Genomic DNA, 25,293 nt, shown 5'->3' on the forward strand with positions numbered 1-25,293 from the left:
TTTACGAACATTACGAAATTTGCAACAGATCATTTATCATTGCAACAATGCGTTTAAGATTACAACGTAATTTACATAATAATGATGTGTTAATTTTGCACAGGACCCAAATATGATGACTGTTTTTAATTGCATGCTAAACATATTGTTATGGGAAAAATAATCATTACATTAAAATTAGTGAAAATTAACGCACATTGATCCAAATGCACTCAAACAGACAAATTGGGTGCTGTTATGATCAAAAATAGATTGTATGGAGAATTGGGAAATTTTAACTTCCGGGTGACACGGGAACGCAACACAGGCACTCCGATGGAAGGTGAATGAGAAGCTAAGCTTGTTTACATAGCTGACCGAGCTACAATGCTTATAAGAATCACGTTATGTTTGCCAAATATTAAGACGAAAATAGCTTGTGAGGGAAAAGCACCGTAATACCTAATGCTCGGTGACGGTCAATTAAGGCAATATTCCTAAATGAGCTCAAGAGGCCTTTGAATCCGCGTTGTTTGGGTGAGTCCGAGGATTAAGGTGATAACACCTTGCAGATCCCGGATCATTGTACAGCCTGTAAGGCGAGGTTGTCCATTATTCTGACGGCTGGGAGCTAACCATGTCACAATTGGGACCCCCTCCCCGATGGCGGAATTGTCCCAGAAGAGGACAACCAGTGGCAGGTAACAGCCGATCTCCAATTAGCCACATTTACATGACCAAGTTTATGCAGCTCGTCACGTAGTATCGTCTACATTTGTTATAGTTTGCGAAATCATACATGTTTTCACTCTCTGAGCTACTATTGCATTTAACATCAATTTGAAAAATATCGTAACAAAGACGCACTTGTCCTGTGTCGTTGCACGCTAGCATCACAACATGCTAACATTTGCGAGCAGTTGCGTTTGGAAAACAGGAGTTTTGAGTGATTGCTCTGAGGCACGGTAAAACCATGCATTTTGGCCACCCGATGCTAATATTATCAATTTTAATTGATAACGTTGTTGGTTGTGTTTGGGTATTTTGAGAACGCCTTTTAAAAAGGCTAGATGCTATTGCTACTTGCAGCATTGCCCGTCTCACGTGTCAAAACAAACCGAGTCCACGCATGCGCACAATGTGGTTTACGTTGCTTTGTGTACATTATGCGTAAAAAAATAGAATTAATCGTCCATCATTATGCGTTTATTAACTGTACGAATGTCACAAAGTCTTCTAAATTAATGTTGCCCCTTTCTTACATTTCTATGTGTGTACTTTAACTTTGTATTGAGATGGCCTGGTCCTCATTAGCGTTGCACAGGGAGAACATGCAAACTTCACACATTACGGCTGGAGGGACTGTGAGGCAGACATGTTTCCCAATTGTCCACCATGCTGCCCTTTTTATTTGTTTTCACCAGGTAAATTCTTGCCTATGAAAACTATGCTGGGTCCCCGATATGATGACCAAGTTGCAGAGGAGAACCGATTTTACCCGAGCATGCTGTCTAACTACTTGAAGAGTCTAAATGTAAGGAACCTTTAAATCACTACTTTCTGTCACTGATATTCATAACAAACAATTTATTGTTCCACTTTAGGTAAAAATGGGTTTGCTCGTGGATTTGACGAACACGACCCGCTTCTACGACCGCAACGACATTGAAAAGGAAGGGGCCAAATACTTTAAACTACAGTGTAAAGGGTATGTGATGATTTATTGCATTGTTTGTCTATATGTAACCTGGGATTGGCTGATGACCAATTCAGGGTCAGCTAGAAAAGAGTCCAGCTTCTCCGCAGCCCTAATCAAGACAACAGTTATAGAAAATGGAGTACAGTGCGAGGTAACGGTTACCGTATTTTCCGCACTATAGGGCGCACTTAAAAGCTTATAATTTACAGCTCCATCTAGTGGATGCAGAACGCAACCCTAGTTTGATATAGTAGCTTCTATCTTTTAATCCGCTGCGCCCTATATATGAAAAAAAATCTAAAATAAAAATTCAAAGGTGCGCCTTATAGTGCAGAAAATACTGTAGCGGATCTGCCTAACAGTACAAAGGGTTTTTGGTTCGAATCTCCACTCTGACCTTCCTGGTGGCGTTTCCTTCCCCATTCCAAAAACGTTGCATGTTATGTATGGGAAGATTCTAAATTGTCTAAAGGTATGAATATGACACTCGTGAAGAATGTGCTAATGAAAATGCATGATTCTGTTGTATTGTACGCTTTCCACCTCGTTTTTCCCCAGTCACGGAGAATGTCCTTCTGCAGAGACGACTGCTACCTTCGTCCGACTCTGTGAACATTTCATAGAGAAGAATTCCACGGACCTAATAGGTGAGGATTGAGACGGTAGTACTGTTAGCAAAGTTTGAAATACTCCCCGCGTGGTTCCGATTTTTATTGAAAATGCAGCCAGACAGAACAAGAATTGTGCAGGGACCGAGAGTTTTCCGCCCAGTGAGCTGACCTGATCATAAACACAGTGAAAGGTTCACTTTCAGCCAATAGGGGGCTCTCTTCCTCCTTTTTAGAGCACCTTGAAATGAAAGCCCACCAGATTGATTTTAACAAACCCCTGTGTGCCTTGTACACAAACTGCTTCAACATAAGCTGCATGTGAGTGTGTCCAATCTTTAGTTCCCTGGTTGCCACAAGATGGCGACAAATAAACTTTTGTCTAAATGAAGCGCCTCAGGTCTCTTCAACATAGTTCCTTGACACCATATTGCCACAAGATGACAAAAAGTGTTGTTTTGTCATGCCTTCTCCTACAAGTGCTTTATTAATAATACTCATTTGTGTTGTTCTGACTTTATTCCTTGTTAATCAAGCCATTCATATTTGATTCTTGTGCTGTTTCCTTGATGTTCCAAAGGTGTCCACTGCACTCATGGGTTCAATCGGACGGGCTTTTTGATATGTGCTTATCTGGTGGAGAAGATGGATTGGAGGTAAGCGGGAAAGGCCACACTAGGATGCCTCCCACCAAGCCCCGCCCCTTAAAGGCATCAACCAGACCGACACAACAATTCTTACAGTATACATTCTGTACATGTAATATGTCACAGTTGTTTGCCATGTGTTTAAATATTGTGTTTTGGTCCATTGGATTGGTTCCACCCACAATCTGGTTGCAAAAGCTCTTCCGTGACACGCATACAGTGTTTTCCAATCCTCTTTCATCAACCAGTTCTCCTCCTCTCAATTATTACCCTATGTCCGACGAGACTAAAACGTCACTATCAATCAACGCAGGCAACCGGCAAGCAGAGCTTATCGCTGTCATGCCAAATATTTTTGATGTCTCATCGTGGTGGGTGGGATGGAGGGGGCGGGGGTCGGGGGGGGTCTTTGGACAGAAGTGGGGCAGGTCGACTGAGAATGCCTGGAAGCTGCTGTCGACCACGTAGGCCGATGAAACCCTCCCACCACCCACTATTTCCTGTGTAATGAATATTCCCAAAGCATTAGGCTCATCCTGTGTGTTGACAGATAATGCGACTATCAGATGAACTTCTCGCAGGCTGATTTTCTCCACCCCGTCCATTTGTAGCCGCCAAGTACGACTAAATAGTATCATTTAAAAAGTCATCCATCATTGATTTACATTTCTTGCCCATGGCCTCAAATGTTACACAGATACATGTTTTATAATGTCAACCCGTGAAGTTCAACTATCCAATCCAGCTCTGTACAGCATCTGGTCAGCGTGCGAGTGGAAATAGATAATCCCGCCTGCGTTTTACTCTTATCAGTGTGGAAGCAGCCGTCGCAGCTTTCGCCCAGGCCCGGGCCCCCGGGATCTACAAGGGTGACTACCTCAAAGAGCTTTACCGTCGTTACGGCGACGAGGAGGACGCGCCCGCCGCCCCGACGCTGCCCGAGTGGTGCTTTGAGGACGACGCCGGGGAAGTGGATGACGACGGCAGCGCGCCGAAGCAGGAGTCCGGGCCCAGCTCGTCCGGGTCGACGCTCGGAAAGAGAAAGAAGGAGAAGCTCAAACTGGTAATAAAATACAAGAAGGTTGATGATGTTTTCCAGACACTAAGAACAACCGCTTGGTAAAACCCGGTGTAGGAGGGAGAGGTTGCGACACACGTTTCTTTCTTTCATCCATCCCCCCCCAGGGCGCTGTATTCCTCGAAGGCGTCACGGTGAAAGGTGTCACACAGGTCACCACGCAGCCCAAACTAGGCGAGATCCAAAGAATGTGTCAAGAGATGGCCGAGTGGAACAAGTAAGTCCTTTCATTTTGTTCTCCTCGTGCGGCTGCCCCTCCTGGGAAAAGGTGTGTTGCACACAGTATGTGGGTGTATTGTGAGAATCTCATTTCTCTTCAGTCACCCAATTTTTTTTTTCTTCTTCTCCACCTAATCCTGACACTTTGAAACAGGCGAGAGAGTCAGAAATAGATTTTCCTTATGACGTAAAATGCAGCTGCAGCTTTTTAATGAAATGTCAGTCAACATTGTCTCCATTTTTTTGCTCTCTTCAAAGTTATTTTACCTGTATGGATGTTATTAAACAACTGAAAATAAAGTGACACATATAATGTTTATATCAGCATAAACTGAGAAGATTCTTTGTTGTCTTCACCCATTATGTCCTTGACAGTGGCCTGAAATAAAACATGGCTGACACAGTGTGTTCCTTTTACTTGCAGATCTGGTTTTCCTGGTGCTCAGCCTGTGTCAATGGATCGGGAAAACCTTAGTTTCCTCGAGCAGCGTCCCTACAAAGTCAGCTGGAAAGCTGACGGAACCCGGTGAGTCTTGACGATATCAATTTGGAAATATTTGAGTTGATGGAGTCTTACCTCAAACCATGAATTCATATTTGCTTGCAGAGAGGGTGCACCAAAATATTTCAAATGCTTCATTTAGCTAACCATGGTTGTTGGGGTGTCTGGTAATGAATGGCAAGGAACAACCAAGTCAATCTGGTTTGGTTCTAGTTTTATGTCTCTGTTGCAAGTGCAGAGAAAGTACAATAGATATTCTGTCTTGCAGGTGAAATGTGCTTGCTGCTTGTGAATGTTTCATGACCACAGAATTGTATCGACGCTTTAATTTCCAGGAGGAGAGAGAGAATAGCTATGAGTGAGACCGCTAGCTACAAGTGTCAGTAAATGAAAGTTTGGGCTTTTGAAAAGTCTCGACAAATTATTCCGCGTTCCTCCTCTGTGGCCTGATTTTCCTCCGGCATCCTCAAAGACTAAAACAAGAATATCTCAATTAATCAAAGAGCAGCCTAAGAGGCTGAATACAAAATGAGTCAACACTCAGCACATAGTTATATAAAAAGTCTACACACCCTGGTAGGTTTTTGTGATGTGCAAAAAAAATGAGGCCAAGGTAAAACTGTGTCAAAACTTTTGTGCCTTTAATATGACATAACCTGTGCAACTCCATGTTTTTAGGGGGAAGATAAAAATAAAAAGCGTAGATAACCTGGTTGCATAAATATGAGACGCCTCCAGTTTTTGTTGCAGCGTTATCCTTTTTGGGTTGGAGAGGTTACTGGTCTAAATAAATGGACTGGACAGGAACTACAATGTTTGAATGATGTCACAGTTGATCTATTTCCGAGCACTTTGTGAAAATCCCACATAAGAGAGCAGTCTTGCACGTTGCTGCACCGGTAATGAAGAGCCAAGCTCTTAGATCTCAGACCCCCCTCCTCCCCCATGCTCATCTGTCAGCGGACTTGACAATGGTAAGATGACACGATGGTCGTCGGCGGCTCATTAGGGCTCAAGTGCAATGGGATGGAGGCTTGAAGATTGAACAGGGAGGGACACCAAATCGGGTCTCATCACAAAGAATATTTTCACCTATTGTCAGAAGCTGCTAACATTCTGTCGACAGATCGATGTGAATAAGGTGAAGAGGACCACAAGGGATGAATGGTCTCCCCTCTACATGAAAATGACAAAGTGGCCCAATTAGACAAGAGCTTCTGCTCACTGAGCAGATACTAGAGAGTCTCTGTTTGATACTCCGACTGGTCCTTTTTAAGAACCCGTCGCACTCGAGCGCCTCTGTGTCAGCGTGCATCATTATTTGCCAGAACATTTCAAACCTCCTCCTGAGCACAGTCTGCAACTCTGCGTCGCGTTTTCATCTTTTGGATGTTTTGATCGTGTTTCTACTCCCACCTCAAGCACCTTTTTCTTGAAAAGTGCAACTATATATATATATATATATATATATATATATATATATATATATATATATATATATATATATATATATATATAGCTGGCTAACGCTCCCTAGACACTGTTGTTTCTTTACCCTCCCACGGTTTTTGGTTTCTCTCTGCTGTTTCCAGAAGAAAATTGGAAAAGAATTCAAGGAGTGAAATTGGCTTTTTAATTACTCGGATATAAATAGTCGGTTCATTTGCATGAAAGACGACCCCCCCCCTAAAAATAATCTAATTTCAAGGAGGCAAAAGTAGAGTGTAATAATCCTTCATCCTTGGGATTATTGACAAAAATGTGAAAGTCTCCCATTATGCATGTTCATTTTATTTCAGGGGCTTTTCAACTCCACCACTTTCTATTACAACGATAACTCTCCACCTCTACAGATCCTACAGGTCCCAATCAGCGTCTCAGAATAACCCGTATTGACACAAGAACGCAATATTTGTCAGCTCATTAACGAAAATAAGACTCGTACATCAGTCAAAGCATGATTAAATGATCATCTGGTGTGGTATTTGATGCCGGGCTCATCCTTGGCGGCTTGGAACCATCTGGTATTGATATTTATCACATCTAATCCTTTTTGCGGAAACGATAGGGAGGCCCAGCAGGTACGAGGCGAGCGATCCATATCATCACCGGGGATGTCATTTGAAATCGATCACAGCTTTGTGACCTTGTTTTCCCGACGGGAGCGCATTTTGACATCCTGTTTTTTCTCTTGAGTGTGAATATCCTAAATGTTCATGTCACAAATCCCCTCCAAATTTTAAGAAGCAAATAATTAGTCTCTATTTTGGAGTGCATTGGTTACGCTACTTAACCTTTGAAGAGAAATGTTGCTTGTTATGCTTTATTTCTAATCCTGCTTTATTACCGCTTGGGATTTGCTTTTGTTAAAGAGCAGCAGCCAGGCTTGGAATACTAATGGGATTTTTAAGAGGTGTGCAATGAAGCCGCCATATTGTTTAACATTTCGGCGACATTTTAAAAGTCAAGTCAGGCTCACCGCGACCGTGTTCTTTCCCCGCATCAACTTCGCTCAAAAGACTTTACGGGCTATTCAAATCGGAGGGAAGTTGACATTTTTACATTTGACTCTTTTTATGGATCCGAAAAGCTCCACGTCAAAATTGAATGCTGCCGTTTGCATCTCGGAGTCTTACCCTTGAATTTTCTGTTGATTTTGATTTGTTAGCCTGTCAAGTTTCATGGTCCCCTAATAAATAACATTTTGCTCTATGCAGAGGTTTTAGTTTTGAAGTTAATATACACGTGTACTTATTTCTGTAGGGACTGGCAATTGACTGCTGTGTGGGTGAATTTGAAAGTTTCTGAACACATTTTGGGATCCTATTTAAGTCGCCATCTTGAGGCCATGTTGGGAAGTCTGTAGTGTCTTTATGCAGTAATTCTCCCTTTGCCGTGTTGCAGATTAGCGTGTCAGCAAAGTCTTAATGTCTTAATTGATATTTTCCCAAATTAAAGCCTTTGTTATCCTCCAAACTGACACTTAATCCTCAATGGCATTGCTTAGGCATCAACAAACAATGCAACATTTGGAAATATTTCTCGAGAATATCATGCCTATCCCATCCATGCAAGTACCGTATTTTTCGGACTATAAGTCGCTCCGTATGCTAAGACTGCCACTCACAACGGCAAAAAGAAAAAAAGTATATATACATATAAGCCTGATTATAAATCGCATCCCTGGCCAAACTATGAAAAAACCTGCGACTTTTATAGTCCGGGAAATATGGTACTCATAATCCAATCTCCTCCCAACAGGTACATGATGGTGATCAACGGGCGAGATGAAGTTTTCATGATTGACAGAGACAATACGGTCTTCCACATAGCCAATTTAGAGTTTCCTTTCCGGAAAGATCTACGTGTCCATCTTGCAAATACTCTTTTGGATGGGGTAAGTTTTCCTTTTTCATCATATTTGCTATTCTTTGTCATAATTGTATTCCGCGCAATGTCAACGCTGCTTCAGAAAATTCGATCAGTCTGTGTGTGTGTGTGTGTGGACTGGAACAGCATCACTAACCCTTCATAACCTTACCATCCTGTCCGTGCTGCTCACTGTTGCAGATAATTGATGTGGGTTTCTAAAACCTCGGGCCAAAGATGTTGCAGTGTGCCAGTTGAGCCTCTCACACATATAGAGCTGAAATAGAAATCATCCTCCCATGTCCTGGGGGGACGTCTAATGGAAGCTTTGACAGTTCTTCCTGCTACTGATTCCTTTTTCTTTTGTCCTCGATGTTGTCGCGATGTGATGCTACGAGCTGTGACCTCACCAAGCTTTAGTAGGGAACCAATTTTTGTACTGATTGCTGGTAAGCTTGCGCATGACTAATCGAGTCATTAATTCACGGTTGATAATTGGTGCTTTGCCATGATGATGGAGCACTTGGGGCTCAGTCGGGGGTTCATATATTTAACTCTTGAAACGGCGTCATCGGCAGTCGCATCTTGGTGCCAGTGACCCTGTTGAATTGAGTACCGTATTTTCCGCACTATAAGGCGCACCTAAAAATTTTCCCAAAAGCCGACAGTGCGCCTTATAATCAGGTGCGCTTTATATATGGACCAATATTGAGCCACTACAGCAGGCGTGTCCAAAGTCCGGCCCGTGGGCCAAATGTCTTATATATGGACAAAGTTTTAAAATGGCCCATTCATTGAAGGTGCGCCTTATAATCCAGTGCGCCTTATATATGGACAAAGTTTTAAAATGGGCCATTCATTGAAGGTGCGCCTTATAGTGCAGAAAATACGGTAGCTTAATTTAGACAAAAGTAGTCTTTTGCCACCGTCTTGTAGCATTTCTAGGCAATTATTTCTGAATAATTCTGTACATTCTAGTCGGACCTATCTGATGCATTTTCTGTTCTCGTTTCTGTCATGTCCCCTTAAGCCCAGGTGTGTTGAGATTGCTATAAGAACCGTTTGACTCTTGTGTATTTGTATCTGTTTATGCTTCTGGCTCTTTGTTCCCGGAGAGAGGACGTGTTTTTCCTATTTCTAGTGAGCAATGTTCAAGTCCTGCTGCTTTCTCTGATGGGTTTCGTCTTCCCCCGCAGTCATTGGTCTTTGTTTACCGTCTGTTTTTGTCTCTTTACCAACCGTAGTCCAATTTCATAACTGGATGGCAACATAATGGCAGCTTCCATTGGTCACGCTAATGTCCATAGCGATGCTTCGTTGAGCCAGATGTTTAGCGATGGCTCTTCTCGCATGGTTTCACACCCACAAATCACGTCACAAAGCACATATCCCATTCATTCCTCTGAGCCAGAGTTCTACTGAGAGAATTGAATCGAATACTCTTATCTGTGCAGTGTGCTTTCCTCCAACGAAGGGCGAAAGAATATATTTCCAAAGAACTTAATTCGTCCTTTGGCGGACCGCCGAAATATATTGTCTGATTTCAAACCAAAAACAAACACATTAATCCTGGAGATGTGCCGTGAGATTATTCATGTGAGGCTCAGTTTTTGTCAGCCATGGCAAGCCTGCTACCTTTTTTTTTTCTTCCATTGAAGTCTGCAATTTCAGAAGGAAAAAAAAGAAGTTGGAAGCATTAATATTTTATGAGCTCAGAACACGTCCTGGCTAAGTCTGCAATTCCTGCAAATCCATCCTCGGTGGTCATCACGCCGTTGCGAACGCGTTTTGAACACACCGATGGTCTGTCTGCTCAGAGCTTTGCATAATTGATACTTTGTGCTATTTCCGTCTCATGTCCCTCTTCGGTCTGACATCACCTCATGCACATGCTCAATATTTTCCAGTGATGCACTCTTCGATACATCTCTGTCTCATCACCGGAGTCTTTTGTCTTTTCTTTGCAGGAGATGATCATCGACAAGGTGAATGGTCAGCCCGTCCCTCGCTATCTGATATATGACATCATCAAATTCAACGTGAGTAGTCGATTAAGGATCCCTCATCTTTTCTTTGCCATTTTTATGCTGAGATCCAGCTGCATTAAAGCCATAGAAGAGAGGCTCCATCCGTTGGCTAATTAAAGATGCGGTGACATCAGTGGAGGAAATGTCAGCAGTGTGGCATTCACTTACACACAGCTATCTTGTCTTGGAATATTTTTGTGTCAGTGGCGTCGTCGACACACAGAAAAAAAACAAATTTTAAATTTGTTTTTTTATGGTGTATTGAATTCACAAATGATGCAAGAGTGCTATAAACTGGTGTCCTAACACAGGAAACAAAGCAATCAGTTTGATTTCTTAGCCACTCAGGGCAGAGCTGTTCATTCCAATGAGCTCGGCATTATTTGACGCAGTCTACAGTTTGCCTGCTGCGTCTCAACTCCGCAACACTCACACACACTCACACACTTTACACCCCCGTCGAATCATTGTCAACCTTTAAGTCTAGGCGTTTGACTTTGCAGCTTTTAGTTCATTCCTTCAAATACTGTATTTTTCGGACTATAAGGCGCACCTTGAATGAATGGCCCATTTGAAAACTTTGTCCTTATATAAGGCGCACCGGACTACAAGGCGCACCATTAATGCATCATGTCGGATTTTTAATCCAAATCAAATCATTCTCCATTTTATTTTATTTATTTTTATTTCAACTTCAGACACAACAAATGACTTTATAATCACAAAATAATGATCCATCGTCTTTTTAATTCATGGTCTTCAGCAAGCCACTTATGGTTGATTTCAATGCTCCAGGCCAGTTTAAATTTAGGAATTTGGTCCATATATAAGACGCACCGGACTATAAGGCGCACGGTCTGCGTTTGAGAAAATTTGAGGTTTCTAGGTGCGCCTTATAGTCCGGAAAATACGGTAGTCAAATATGAATTGAAAGCTATGATCATGCAGCCATTAGTTTGCTCCTACTATATTTGTCACAAGCTACTCCCTCTTGAGGACATTACGGGGCTGGCAACACAACCTCCCTAGCTGTAAACAAATTCATCTACCAGACTGATCTGTATTCTGCTAACAGCAATCAGGCTGGCACTGAAACAAACAAGCTTACAATTATCAACCTTAACCAAGCGACGACTCCTTTCCACTTCGAAAGCCTCAAAATGACCCAAAAAGGAACAGGAAGCGGAGAAGGTAGCTTTGACCGTTTCTTTCTGTCCGCCGCTCCCATCTGCCCATCGATCACCTCAGCAAGCGGCTCAATGAAGACACCGGCAATGTCTTTTGTAGGATGTTTGGCGGCGGTTAGTAGCTCCACATGACTGCACCAAGCTAGCGCTCGAGCGCTGCTGTTATTGATCTGAGTTTGCCATTATTAGCCTTCTTCCTTATCTGTAGCAGGGTGCCCCTTGGCGCCGAGGCCTCATTTTAAGTGTATTCAAAGGAACATGAAGACCACCTGCTTGGTCCGTGGTCTAATGTCAAACTCAAGTCGTTTGCAACGGCAGGCCTGCCGGAGCCCTGGGATTCTTTTGATTAAGGTATAATTGTGAGTGCGTGCTCTCATGCGGATCGTTTTGATTTCCTCATACATTTCAGGAGAAATAGATGTTGCCGATATACTTCACCTGTGAGTTGTATTTTTCAACATGTAATGACTAAACCTTAATTAAAGCAACCCTTGTATTAAAAAAAAAAATAATAATCCAAAACAATATTAAGGCAAATTCATCTATTATTGATGGTGCATTGCTGATTTTAGTGCAATGCCTCGATGATAAAACCTGCACTTTACTCCCTTGACTAGTTTGAGCCCATATTGCATCACCATTGCTAAACTGCCCGTAATACTGTGCACCTGTCAGTCAAAAGAGCTTTGAACTCAAACACACAAAAAAAAAAATTCTTAGCTTAGTTTCAAGTTCTTACTTGTTGGGGCAGTTTCAGTGTATTACTGTTGCATTCAAAGTCATCTATCGTATTTTCCGCACTATAAGACGCACCGGATGGTTATAAGGCGCACCTTCAATGAATGGCCCATTTTAAAACTTTGTTCATATATAAGGCGAACCGGATTATAAGTCGCTTAGAATAAATAACTCAACGTTGCTCAAACGTTAATGAAATCATAATATAGTAACACTCGAAATAGTGAAAACAATAACGGTATATCAATAACTCAACCTTGCTCAAACGTTAATATCACACAACACACAAAAGAAAGACGTAAAGTTTACTTTAATAAATTAGTCCTCATCCATGAATCCATATTGGTCCATATATAAGGCGCACCGGATTATAAGGCGCACTGTCATCTTTTCTAGGTGCGCCTTATAGTGCGGAAAATACGGTACTTTGTTTTTAAATGTTGCAAATTTAAAGCGAATTTTATTTTTATTTTTTTAAATATTTTATATATTATTTATTTTAGAACCCTGCTTACTTTGTTCATTGAATTAAAATCTTCTACCTTAAGATTGCAATAATCAATTATTCAAACTAGCAATCTTTAATCTCTACCGTATTTGAAGACCATTCCGCTCCATTTTGCGTGTAGCTCAGGCGCCTTGACTCAACCACACTTACATCTTGCACTGTCCTTATGACACTGCTGTGGGACACCCAACCAGCTTTTCCTGTGTTTCCGTTTTTATCGACATCCCAAACAACATGCCACACATTTATACATTTTATGTATATATTTTTTGTAAACATGAGTTTGGCACACCAGACAACCCATCGAATTATAACATTTAATTCTAAATGATTATTGGCCACCCACCTCTGCTTGCACAGTCAACAAACATCGCTTTCCTTCTTCACTCTCCAATGATTACTTCTAAAGCTCTTGAGTCGTGACCTTTTATGCAGTTACCAAGCAGAATACTAATACAAGCAACACTCTACCGTCCTGCTCTCTGTGCCCTGATATAGATATTGAACCAAGTTCCCGGTAAATAGTCGACTTCAGATAAGTTACGTAATAAGAAGGGCAATACAAAAGGAGTCGATTCAGTTGGCGATTATCACCAAAACAAACCGCAAAGATGCAAATGTAAGGAAACTTGATGGGATGGATGAACGAAAAGATAGGATGTCACTGGGACCTGGAAGTGTAGTGCATCTGTTCAATTGAAATTCGGCATGAAGGAAGGAAGAGAAGATGTAATACGGTTTTATGGTGGCTATTCCTGGATTGGCAGCTGCATATTGAAACAACTCTAAATTATTTACAGCAGCAGGACAGGAGCATATTTAGATGGAATGACAATGATCTGGCTCAAGGGAGGTGCCGAAATGTGGTTACCAAATGTTAGGATCGCCATCTGTAGCCAATACTGCAAGGGACATGTTGTCATGGTAACCAAACAAACTCGATGTCACAGCACAGTTTCTTTTGCGGTGTATGTTCAAAACATGTATTTAATGTCAAGTTAACCCTCGGAAGAATTTCAATATTGATTCAGCTGCTTTTTGTCTTTGACATACTTTGTCAAGATGTTCTTAATTTGATGAAATTGAAATTTTCTATGTTTCAGGGACAAAGCGTGGGTCAGTGTGATTTCAATAGACGCTTGCTATGCATGGAAAAAGAGATCATTTCTCCACGGATGGAAAAGATGAAGACCGGACAGATTGACAAAACGAAGGAGCCCTTCAGTGTTCGAAATAAGCCGTTCTTCGACATTCAGGCATCACGCAAGGTAAATAATTCAGGGATTTTTTTTTTCACCATATACTTCCATCCTTTTTTTTTTTTTTTTCTCTTTGACTTGCAACCACAAACTTGCAAGCATGTATCTTTAGTCTGTTAGATTAGCGTTAATAATAACAAATAAGAAGAAGAGAAGCACGTATGTAATATCCCTTTGACCTACTCACGGTCATATATTCTTTATCCTCAGCAAGGAACAGAGAAAATCCATGAGTTAATCTTTTCAACTTTACATCATTGTGCAATGTTTTAAATGCAATTGGGGCTAACTGGAAAAAATGGGCAGACAACATAGGTATTTGAAATAAATACACCATGGGGAGAGAAAAGTAAACAAAATAGGTTTTCGTCTCTCTTTGGAGAATTATCCTCGGGGGGTTATTTCTGGGGAGAGGATAGCTAAAACCCGCCAGGGTCCACCAAAGGTGAGTTGTGTTTGATGGTGAGATAAAATTGTTGGTCTTTTCCGACCAAGAGATGAAAGCAGACTCTAAACCAGCTTGCGTTGCTACTCGAATTTGTCGGAAAGAAATATGGTTCTGGCAAGGAGAGCAATTTCCGACAACGGAGCAGAGTAACTCTTGCGCAACACCTAATTCGGGTGTCAATAATAATAAATACGAAGGCATGTCATTTACGTTTCTGTCGAGAATTTTGAAAAAGTGGTCGCGTGTACTTTTCATTACTCTGTGTCATGTCAGTGTGATTATATTGGCATCATGTTGAAATGATCATTTCCAAAGAGGAGACAATCGCAGCCCGACAAACCGGAGGCAGCGGATTTGATTTACGACGTTGTTGCCTTCACCTGCTTCATTTGCATTATTTATAAATAATCTCTGATTCTTCCTCAGAAAGCAATTAGGGTTTGTCTGCTGTATTTCCTTCTTTTATCTTGGTTTTTGTCCAATAAATATTCTTCCCATTCTCGGTCTCAGTCGGGCTGTGCCTTTGGGGAAAGTCCGAATCCATCTTTGAAACCCTCCCCAACACATTTGAGCCATTTTCAAAGTTGCACTCGTACTCCAACATCAGGTCTCGGAGAGGTCAGAGCGTAATTTATTCGATGTTTTGCTGGAGCCGAGCTCGACCGGAAAACTTCGGCCCTGCATTTCTGCTAATACTGAGGATTTGCGGACAGGGTGAGATTGGTAGAAGCGTCTCTCGCTGCGCCGAGACTGATACCGAAACCTTTTGAACCATTTGTACCTCTGAACGGTTTTGTTATCTGTATTATAATATGAGGGGGGGGGGTCGCATCCCTCCCACCCTTTTCGGATCACTGGAGCGTTTTAAGCTCTTTTGTGTTTATCAGTGGCCATCTGGTTGCCATACAGCCATATCTCTGTTATGTGGGATGTTAATGTCGAGGGGGGGGGGGGGGGAGCTGGTCTCTGGTTCTCATTCATAGTAGCACAATCCTCCACTTTATGATATATTCACAGCAGATTCCTGTTGGGGGGGGGGGGCAATTCAGAGTTGTGTGCTGGCCTTTGTCTGTTGCTAGGTTGATGTGTTTCATGGCTGGACACTTCAAGTCCTCATTTCCCTCCCAAACGACTCCCATTTCTGCTTTTTGGCTTCTTCCGCTCACCCAATTATCTTTTTATATACAGGATCCCCACATTTGCACAGCGGTGATATATTTTTCGGTTTGAATAGAATTGCTGCTCAGGCAATGAAAGTTGGACAGGCGAAATAATCGAAAAAGCAATGGGGAGCCAAGTCGATGACTTGGAAAAAGAGGGCATTGGTTATAGGATAAAAAAAACTTCCTTTGCATAGTTTTTCAAATCTTCTGTTTGTTGCTGTTAATTGTGTAATACTCACTCACCATCTGGTCTCGGTTGTACTTGCTTCCTGAACTGTAGCCTTGGCAAAGATTTGGATGGTCCCAAGTTTATTGTCTAGCTGTGCTCGCGGCATCGCTCGCATGCCATCTGTTGCAAGTGAAGTAATACAATGACCATTATGGGATTTTATGTACACAGTAGTACCCCCCCCCCCCCAGGTGACCAATTTGTAGAAAAATAAACAAATAAATTTGTTGCAGAAGTGACTTGACAATAAGCAGCCGCAAATATTCCAAAATTCTTCAAAACGATGATTAATGTTATGTTTGGTAACTGTCCGCTGCCTTTATTTCTTTCTTTTTAAATGGAATATTAAGTCTTGATTCTATCTGGCTGTATAAAGTTGTTTTCATATTGCTCATAAAGTGTCTGAGCAACCTCTGTGCCCTTTTTTTTTTTTTCATTTTCCCCCTGAATATTTTTTAAAATGACTGGTGGTAGTAGTTAGACGGCAAATTGACCCAGAGGTTCTTTGTGATGTTATCTCTTTTTAATAACAAATAAAAAAAAAAGACTGATGGTGTCTTTGATTTTAATCAAGACAAAATGTGGGCGTTAGCAACTTGTCCATAAATTGCAATGTTAATTCCTCTTCAATAACCTGTTCATTTATCACGATTAATTAAATGGGGAAAAACCTTTGATTATTAAATGACCCATGTTCTGTATTGAGAAGAGTGAAATATCTGGGAAAACTTAAAAATTAGCACCAGAGATGCTAATGGCCTGATCCATTTCTTCTCGCCAACACAATCGTGACACACGGAAGCTTTGGACACCTCTGTGTCGACTTATTATTTTTTCACACGTGAGTCCAAATCTTCTTCTTGTCCTGGCAAATCTGGTGATTTGTATTCGCCAAAAAGACATCAATGACCCCTTTCGGCCATGTCTCATTACCTGAGTGGGATCTGTCTGCAGCTTCCTCGTGACTTCACTGACCTCACACTCGTGCTGTCAAGCCTTTTGCTAGAGGAGATGAGAAAAGCCAGACCTGTGGCCAAGACCTTACAGTCATATAATAGACATCCCTCTTCACCTGAATTTAATATCTGCACCCACTCGCAGAAGGACATTACGCAGTTAATGAAGCACGAACATACATATTTTCGCAAAAGGTGAATACTCCACGACTCATCAGCAATCTACTTTGGTGATTTCTATTATTGCTTTATTATTCCCGTTATGCACATTTCCCTTTTCCTTGCCACAAACATTGCCGCGCAATACTATTGGTGCTGAATTTATTCCGAAAGTTAATTCATTAAAAGAAATGGCTAGCGACTTTTACAGACTGCATAACAGAATTAAAATCCAGCGCTTTGGTAACCCTCCATACACTCTACGACTTTTTTTTTTTTAATTGAACAAACGACCACACTGGATTTGCAGGGCCGTTCACAATAAGCCCGAGAGTAGCTTCGAGCAACAACCGCCCTGTAGCTTGCCTGGAATATCAATCCATCCTCTCCGCCTTTGATTCAACCTCCCCACACATAAGACCACCCCTGAGCAGAAGAAGAACAGACAGCGCAAGGACACACCAACACAAGAGTAGCAGTTGACGTGGGTGCTTCTAGAGCACGGGAAATTAGCCTTTGTAATAAATCCCTCTAGGGGAAGTCGAGTTTAATGCAATGATCCCACTTTGATTGGTTATTAAAAAATCTTGAGGAGGATTGACTAGTACTGGAGGTGAATGGCATCGCTTCATTGTGTGCACTGCTGGCGACTACTGTATTTTCCGGACTATAAGGCGCACCGGATTATAAGGCGCTCTGTCGGCTTTTGAGAAAATTGGAGGTTTTTAGGTGCGCCTTATAGTGCGGAAAATACGGTACATTAAATCCAAATGCGGTTACATGATGCCATGATTTGTGGTTCTTGCGACTGAGGTTATTAGTTTGTCTGGCTCGGTTCAGAGACAGGATGGATGATGATCCGTCTTCTCCTGCATGTTAAGTGTCTCGCTTTATATCTGATGAAAGCAGCGGGTCCACGTGCTCTCGATGACTCCCTTGATTGAAATGTCAGCCATGTACAAGAGTGGAGGCATGCTGATTAATTTATGCTAATGTTTGTTGTCTTGACGACTCGCTTCGTTATTCAGTTATTGAGTCGTGGTGAGTAAAGGAGCAATCTTTTTGAGTTTGTAGCTAGTAAAGGAGATGATGATGTCATTTTTTTGTAGTTTCCATCTGCCTTAACTCATTATGATCGCCCGAGGTTAGACATGATACCTGCTGCTTTGTGGATTAATGCATTTCTTGTTTATTGATCAAAGCAATTTCCTGGTTGTCTAAATACATAAAATACATAAAAGCAGAATTTCCACATTGTATGTCATCAAAATCAACTCTAATATTCTTTTTTACATGTGTTTCGTAATAGTCTCCCCTTTTCGTTGGAGTTGTTCTGCTGCATTTATTGTTTGCCCTTTAAAGTGGATCTTATCGGACGCCGTCTCGTGATGTGCAATCATATATTGGAGTGGCTATTTCGTTTCATATTACAGGCGAGACTTTTCCAAGGCATATGATACTGTTTGAGATTGATTTTCTATCCCCCTTTGCAGCAGCAGCAGTACGCTTCTCCTCATCCCACTACTGTTTCCGATTTTTAATTCATCCCTAACATTTGTCACGCAGTGTCATTGTTTTTTTTTCTTCCTGGCTAGTAAAACAATTGATTGGAACAACCATCCCCTAAAATATTCGTTTTTCAACTGTCGTTTGCAAAGTCATTTTCCTCATTCCCGTTTTCACTCGTCAGTGTTTGCAATTTTTTTTTTTATGGAGCTTTATAAGGCTATGCTGTGTTTATGCTTCGCGTTTCAGAGAATGTGTTGTTATTGTTCAGTATTGTGGCTTTCCCCGAGGCTGCTAGTGTGATTCCTTTTTCTCGGTTTTGCAAAAGGAATGAAATACGTTCCTTGCATGCATCAGTCGTCGGTTATCTGTCAAGGTTTGTCATTTATAAAGATGAATCCATTTTCTCAGAGGGCTGGCTCTTTCACAAGTTCCAAATAAAACCTTTTGTTGCCTTTGTTGTGGAAAAGTCAGATTGATTTATCTTTTTATTAATTTTTTTTTTAGCTCTTGGAAGGCAGTTTTACATCGCAGGTCAGCCACGAAGTTGATGGCCTCATCTTCCAACCATGCGGGGTAAGTAAGACCTCCTCGAGAGTCGGGTGATAATGTTATTCTTACTATGTTATTATGAATAAATCGAAATAACTATTCCATCACATATTCACAGTAACACCAGCCCACAGTTTATGACTTAACATTTCTTTTGCATTTACAGTAATTACCGTATTTTCCGCACTATAAGGATTATAAGACGCACCTTCAATGAATGGCCCATTTTAAAAGGTTGTCCATAAATAAGTCCATATATTTGTTCACGCCTACTGTAGTGGCTCAATATTGGTCCATATAAAAGGCGCACCTGATTATAAGGCGCACTGTCGGCTTTTGAGAAAATTAGAGGTTTTTATGTGCGCCTTATAGTGCGGAAAATACGGTCCACCTAATTCTTCGGTCTAGTGGCTGCCTTACTCAGACAATTTTGAGGTCAGTTTCAGTTCAGTGAAAACACATGTATGCTTTGTTGCATTATTTACCAGCTCCAATGATTTGCTTTATTATCCGAGCAAGTTGCCATCTGGTTTCCATTGCAGTGATTGTATCCATCACGGTGTCAAAACGAAATGAATAACGCGTCGAGTGCGAAATCCCCGCATGATATCAACACAACGTTGTTCATCGCCTGTGACGTTTGTTTATATATTAATACTAAACCGTGATGGAGTCCATAAATCATGATACATTCCAAAACCGATCCAAATATTCCCTTGCCTATCATGACTGTGCGCAGGTTGAATCTGAAAATTGTAAAGTTAAGCGAGGACATGGCCGTCGTCTCTACTGTGCGCTCAAGATTATTTCTATTTCTCTTGCGCCGTATTGAATTTACAAACTACCCTCAATCCTAAAAAGAAATTGCTTTTGGATTTAGAAGAGTGGTGGGACTTTTGTGCTGCCAGTTATTGATTTGAGGGCTTATTTGCACTGATGGTTCAGTGGATTTTGATTGATCAAGTCTGGCCAATAGAGGAAGCTGTTGCAAACACTACAGCTGCACCAGTTTCATTTTGTTTTTTTCGGTATCAGCATTAAATGTCAGCCCCTGAAAAAGAGAAAAATATAGAATTTGAGTGTAAATAGCTGGTCTAGTTCAAATCATATCGCAGCCTCGGAGGCTTTCTGCCAATTTACATTAGGGAACACAATTTTGTCTCACTCAGTAAATCCTCTCATTAAAACGCATTTATTTTTCTGACCTTTTCGCTTCAACACGTGGTTTATTGATTGACACTCATTCGTCAGATTCCCAAGTTGATTTGTAAATAATATTTCACAGTCAGTACAGTACCGTTTTTTTCCCCCCCTCACTCTTTCCTGCAAGTGAAAACGAAAGAGCTCTGTCTCATCCGATGCAAATATGGATTGTAAAGGATCAAATAGAGGCAAGCTATTTCAGGACTTAAAAGGGGGTAGCAAATCTCCGATCTGCAGCTTGTCACCTTCTTTGTTTGCTGCACTCTCCAGCTTCTACTATAGTCACCCCCCCCCCCCCCCCCTATGTTATTTATCTCCCCATAGTGACTTCAAGGAAAAGGGGGTATGGTTTGGTCACGCCGACAATATGGGATTTACCGTCGTGACCACAAAATGGAGTCAACGATGTTAATGTTGTTTACGTGGCACATGTCCAGCCACGCTGACATAACGCTGCCTATGATTTCATTCAGTGGCGCAATTTTCCCTCATGCATAACGTTCTGTTTTGCACCGAGGTGCAAAATACCCCGAAACGAAAGCTCGTTATGGGAATTAGTTTGGATTTACATAACTTGGGTATTCTAATTGAACAACGAATGAACAGAATAAAATGACACATGCATTTGATTATTACTAATATGTAACAGATAAGCAAACCTTTGAACCGAAATGAAACGTGTCATTAAAAGAGGCAATTTGAATTCCACCGCGATTGGTTTGAAAGAAAAGCGTTAGCCATGATGTCATAGGTGTCAGCAAAACGTGCTATATATAGGGTCTATTTTCTCACGATCTTAAAGCGTTTGTATTTGCCTGCAGTGAGTTACTATGACACATAAGATTTGCTTGGACTTCATATTGCTAGCTCCGTTCCATTCCGCGGATCTCCTGAGAAATCCTGTCTGTTTTGCAGACATCTTTCCTCGGAGTATACTTTTGTTACCGGGCAACCTGACAGTGATAGAATCTGATCATCTCATCCCGCCTCCACTCACAGTGCCTTTACATTTCTCATTATTCCGCTGCTCATCATAAATGTCACACAAAATATATATATATATACAGGACTGTCTCAGAAAATCTGAATATTGCGATAAAGTTCTTTATTGTCTGTAATGGAAATTAAAAAAACAAAAAATAAATTAATAAGAGGCTTGCAATATTTCAGCTGATTTCTAATGAATCCAGAATGTTTTTTTTTTTAATTGCATTAAAGAAAATAAAAAACTTTATCACAATATTTCTGAGACAGTTATTATTATTATTTTTATCTTCAACCAACCATGTTGTTTTATGTCGGCAGAGGTACAAGCCCGGCAGGTGTGATGACATCTTGAAATGGAAGCCCCCAAACCTCAACTCGGTGGACTTTCGCCTCAAGATCACAAAAGTCGGAGGAGAAGGGTACGTAAGCCTTCCATTGATCCGAAATTGAATTGTCATTCATCTTCCCTGTGTCTATTTCTCACACTTAACCCCCACCGTCTTTCTTTTCCCATCGCCTCGGGGGAACAATTCCATTGCGATAATGCAGAGAATTGCGTATTTTTACCGAATATTCGCTTTTAAAAAGCTTTAAGTGCACAGAGCACGGCAACCCTTCACGTTTTCTCTTATTTTTGTGGTCATCATTCTCTGCAAAATGAATTATTCAGGTGCACTGGTGCTTATCTTTGAGTCCCCCGCCCGCCCTTAAAAAGACTTTCCTGTGCTGTAAAAGGCAATCATTCCCTTGCAGGTGATTAGAGGCTTTCCATGTTTCTTGTATGCATTAATAGAAAGGTTGCAAATTGGAAGTGGATGGATTCATTTTGTATTCTTTTTACGGATTTACCAACATTGTGCATGTAGAAATAAGAGTAAATCAATTTCATAAAAAAGTAATTAAATCAGTAACAAATAAATAAAAAATAAAAAAATAAATGAAAGTAATAAATAAATAAACGGATAAATAAAAAAACGAATCAATAACGTTTCAATCTCATTCTAAACATCCTTGAGGAAAGTTAAAATAAATTCCGACAAATCAACTCCACTTTTGGCTGATAATTATCACATGTTGCCATTTTATGATGTTAAATAGTGCGCGGAAAGTCCAGCTGTGTCTAGCCACGATGAGACAAATAATAGCTGGCGGGGGTTTTCTTTTTTTTTTTTTTGTTCTCTCCTGCGTGTCTGGTCACGCAGTCCCATCGCGGCAGACTTGCCGGTCACGCAGCCGCCGCCTCCGAGAGCCAGGTGACCTCACCGAGCCCCTGCCATCATCCACTGCCAACAGATTGGCCGCTCGTTCCGCCGCCATCTCGTGCCTGCTGAGCGCGGGAGAACACAGAGCGCAATCGAGAGTCGTGAGGAATTCATCGGCAGACGCCCTCATCAGACCTGGCTCCATCTTGGACTTTCAAGTCTCTCCTCGGTTACCATCCGAGCGAAACGTAGAGGCAGACAGACGTGTTTTTCGTCAGCCCACACAATCGATCCTTCAGCGCGTCCTGCCTTGCAGGCTTTGTCGTCATCTATACGCTGACACAAAAAGTCAGGCTCTTATTTTTGTATAGCAGGAGGAATGGATCACGCGAAGCAGCCGCGATTCAAACTGGAATCCGGCTCAAGTCTTGCGTGAACCGATGGATAGCGGCGTTTTGTCCATGGAGGCCATGATTAACAGTTACATCAATGTGGGGGGACTCGGGTGACATTACGTCGTCTCAATCCGTACTTGTGTAAATAACGGATCCACCCTCTGCATAACCTCATCATATTAACAACTTTTTTGGGTATTTAACTTTGCCTTGGGTACTCCCATCATTTATTCGAGCTCGGGGTGGCTTGTTTAACGTTTTATGTGCCATAAAAAGCTGCTGACCTTGCCCTTTTTTTCCCCTCACCGTTATCCATGGAGTTGTTAGAGTTGCTTAGCTACTAAAAAAAAAAAAAAATTGAATACAAATTTGAGGTTTTCAAGGTTTGAACAAAAATGTTTTCATCTCGAGCGTGCTTAAAAATTTCTCTTTCATCACAAATCGATCCGACTGAAAAGCTCCTTTGTTCGATAGAGATGTCATAAAATAAGTATGGACTGCACTACATTCAAATTGTGTATTTTACCTTTGAATGTTGGCCTTGAGTTAGTTGTGTGCTTTTCTTCAAATATTAAGTTGCTTTTTTTTTTTTTCCTTCCCCCTGCACCAGTTGCAACAGCTTTATATTCCATTCCAATCAGGATTTTAACGGTGTCATTTATTTCACTCCAACCCGAAGTTGAGGTGCAATAAAATGAGCCATTCTTGTTTTTTTCCGGCACAAATTTGTTATTCAGTTGTATTAATAGAGCAATGACAAGAAAGTACAGATGCATGGGTCCATTACTGCAGCAGGGCCATTTAGCTCTTTTATTGTCCGTCCTTCCTCTCCGTGTTTGCTATTATCACACAGAAAGGGGGGGGGGATTCTCTTATTTCTTCTCAGCCTTTCGACGGAGAGTCGCACTGTAGTTCGAGCCATCACTCAGTCACAATACCCCCCTTTGTTTCCGCTCCATGGATGGTTAACGAAAATAAAATAGAAGCCCGCTCTTGAATCTTCGATCCTAATAGAGCTTTGAGTGTCTGCAAATAACAGGCTGATGAGGGAGGATGGTGAGGACCGGAGCAGTGTGTGATTAAGACATCTGTTGGCCTCCATCTCCAAGAGGAGAGACAAATACTGCACAGAAACGTCCGTCATACTCGCAAATAAATCTCGCCAAGGTGCGAATGACGGCTCACTTCTTTTATATTCCGTACCTTTTTCCTCTGATTTACCTCGGCCTTGGATTGTCGACATTTTCTCTGCACGGAGACAGAAGGTGCAATATCACATTCCCTGCCATTCTGTTACTAGCTGCAAAAATGTAAGCAGCGTGATGATGTCTTCGCACCACTCAAGATCCTCTTGCGCCGTATCCTTTGCGTGGTGTTAACTACGGTGCGTTTTTGTCTTCGCAGGCTGCTGCCTCAGACCGTCGGCTTGCTTTACGTCGGCAACTACGATCGGCCCTTTGCAAAGATGAAGGTGAGAGAAAGTGTTGCTTGTACTTTCAGTTTAGTTTGTTCCATGACAAAGCTCGTCAACTCAGTTCACCCAATCAAATCGTATTTTCCCATGGAAATGAATTGAAATGTGGATAATCTGTTCCAGTCCTCCCCCCCAAAAATTTTTTCATACACACATATTGTGCAAACTGCAGCATAAATGTCAAATGTCCCTTAAAGGGCTAAGTTCTTTGGGTTTTTTTTCCCCCCATCATTTTTACAATAGTTTAGATTTCAAAATCCTATGCAGAGTTCATACAGTGCCATTTCATCATCCAATTTATAATCATTGAATCACTTGGCATCTTGTTATTCGTTTCATATCAATAGTCAAAGTGGTGACTTGGGTATTTTTTTCAAATTAGCCGCAGACATTTAATTGAGCTTTATATGACACGGGCTGTATTCTTTTTCAATTAACTAGTTTGTTTTTGTTACGTTTTAATACGCCATTTGTTTTCCCTCGTTTGTTTAGCTCAACCTTCTCAACATGCCAAAACGTTAACCGCTAATAAATTCCTGCCTTTACTATTCCCTCATTTGCTATTTTTGGGAAAATGTTTGTCATCAAATTCCGGGCGGAAAGCATGCTTAATTTCCCTGAAGGCATCGATGACGTTCGTGACATTTCCTCATGATGGATTTCATTTGCTATAACGTGCTGTCAATTTAAATGGATACACCATTAATTAAATGTTGCCATTTGTCATCTTCTGAACACTGAAGCATATAATTGGGAACGTAATGTCATTTACTGTATTTAATTGTAATCGAAATTAGATGTCACGCTAAAAATCTCCGCCTCACGTGTTTTGCCTTACTTGACTTTTGACCTAACTTAAAAAACCTTTAATCTTAGACTTAACTTAACTTCCTAGTCATCTCTTTGCCTGCCCCAGTGTTAGTTATGTCCATCCATATTTATAAATCAATGTGTTTACGAGCACCCAGGCTAATTTTATTTCTTATTAGTTATACTGATTAATGTCCTTTGATTTTAAGTTTAATTTTTTTAAGCGGACCACACACAAGTACTGGATATAAAACATTTTTGAAATGCTCTAGTATTCATATTCGCACGATATAATGTAATAAATCTCTCTTCGACACCTATAGGAAGAAATACAAAATAGGATAATCCTATTAGAGCTGACTTACCGCCATCATACTTTTGACATGCGT

General features: G+C 41.2%; 1 protein-coding gene across 3 annotated transcripts in view; it reads left to right on the forward strand.

Moving 5' to 3' along the window:
* rngtt (RNA guanylyltransferase and 5'-phosphatase) overlaps positions 1-25,293 on the forward strand; it is a 39,968-nt gene that overhangs the window by 9,419 nt on the left and 5,256 nt on the right. The window contains exons 1-15 of one of the 3 annotated variants that reach the window (XM_061270001.1): positions 285-322; positions 552-680; positions 1,404-1,513; positions 1,584-1,687; positions 2,237-2,325; positions 2,867-2,942; positions 3,747-3,996; positions 4,119-4,228; positions 4,655-4,756; positions 7,994-8,129; positions 10,069-10,140; positions 13,665-13,829; positions 18,789-18,857; positions 21,342-21,442; positions 24,025-24,091. In XM_061270001.1, the coding sequence (XP_061125985.1) occupies positions 617-680; positions 1,404-1,513; positions 1,584-1,687; positions 2,237-2,325; positions 2,867-2,942; positions 3,747-3,996; positions 4,119-4,228; positions 4,655-4,756; positions 7,994-8,129; positions 10,069-10,140; positions 13,665-13,829; positions 18,789-18,857; positions 21,342-21,442; positions 24,025-24,091 (1,515 nt within the window). In that variant the 5' untranslated portion in view covers positions 285-322; positions 552-616. Of the gene's footprint in view, positions 1-264; positions 681-1,403; positions 1,514-1,583; positions 1,688-2,236; positions 2,326-2,866; positions 2,943-3,746; positions 3,997-4,118; positions 4,229-4,654; positions 4,757-7,993; positions 8,130-10,068; positions 10,141-13,664; positions 13,830-18,788; positions 18,858-21,341; positions 21,443-24,024; positions 24,092-25,293 lie in introns of those variants that run through there. The other 2 variants (XM_061270000.1, XM_061270002.1) reach the window with 2 other exon arrangements.

Source organism: Syngnathus typhle, linkage group LG22, assembly GCF_033458585.1.
Source record: "Syngnathus typhle isolate RoL2023-S1 ecotype Sweden linkage group LG22, RoL_Styp_1.0, whole genome shotgun sequence".
NCBI classification, from domain to species: Eukaryota; Metazoa; Chordata; class Actinopteri; order Syngnathiformes; family Syngnathidae; genus Syngnathus; species Syngnathus typhle.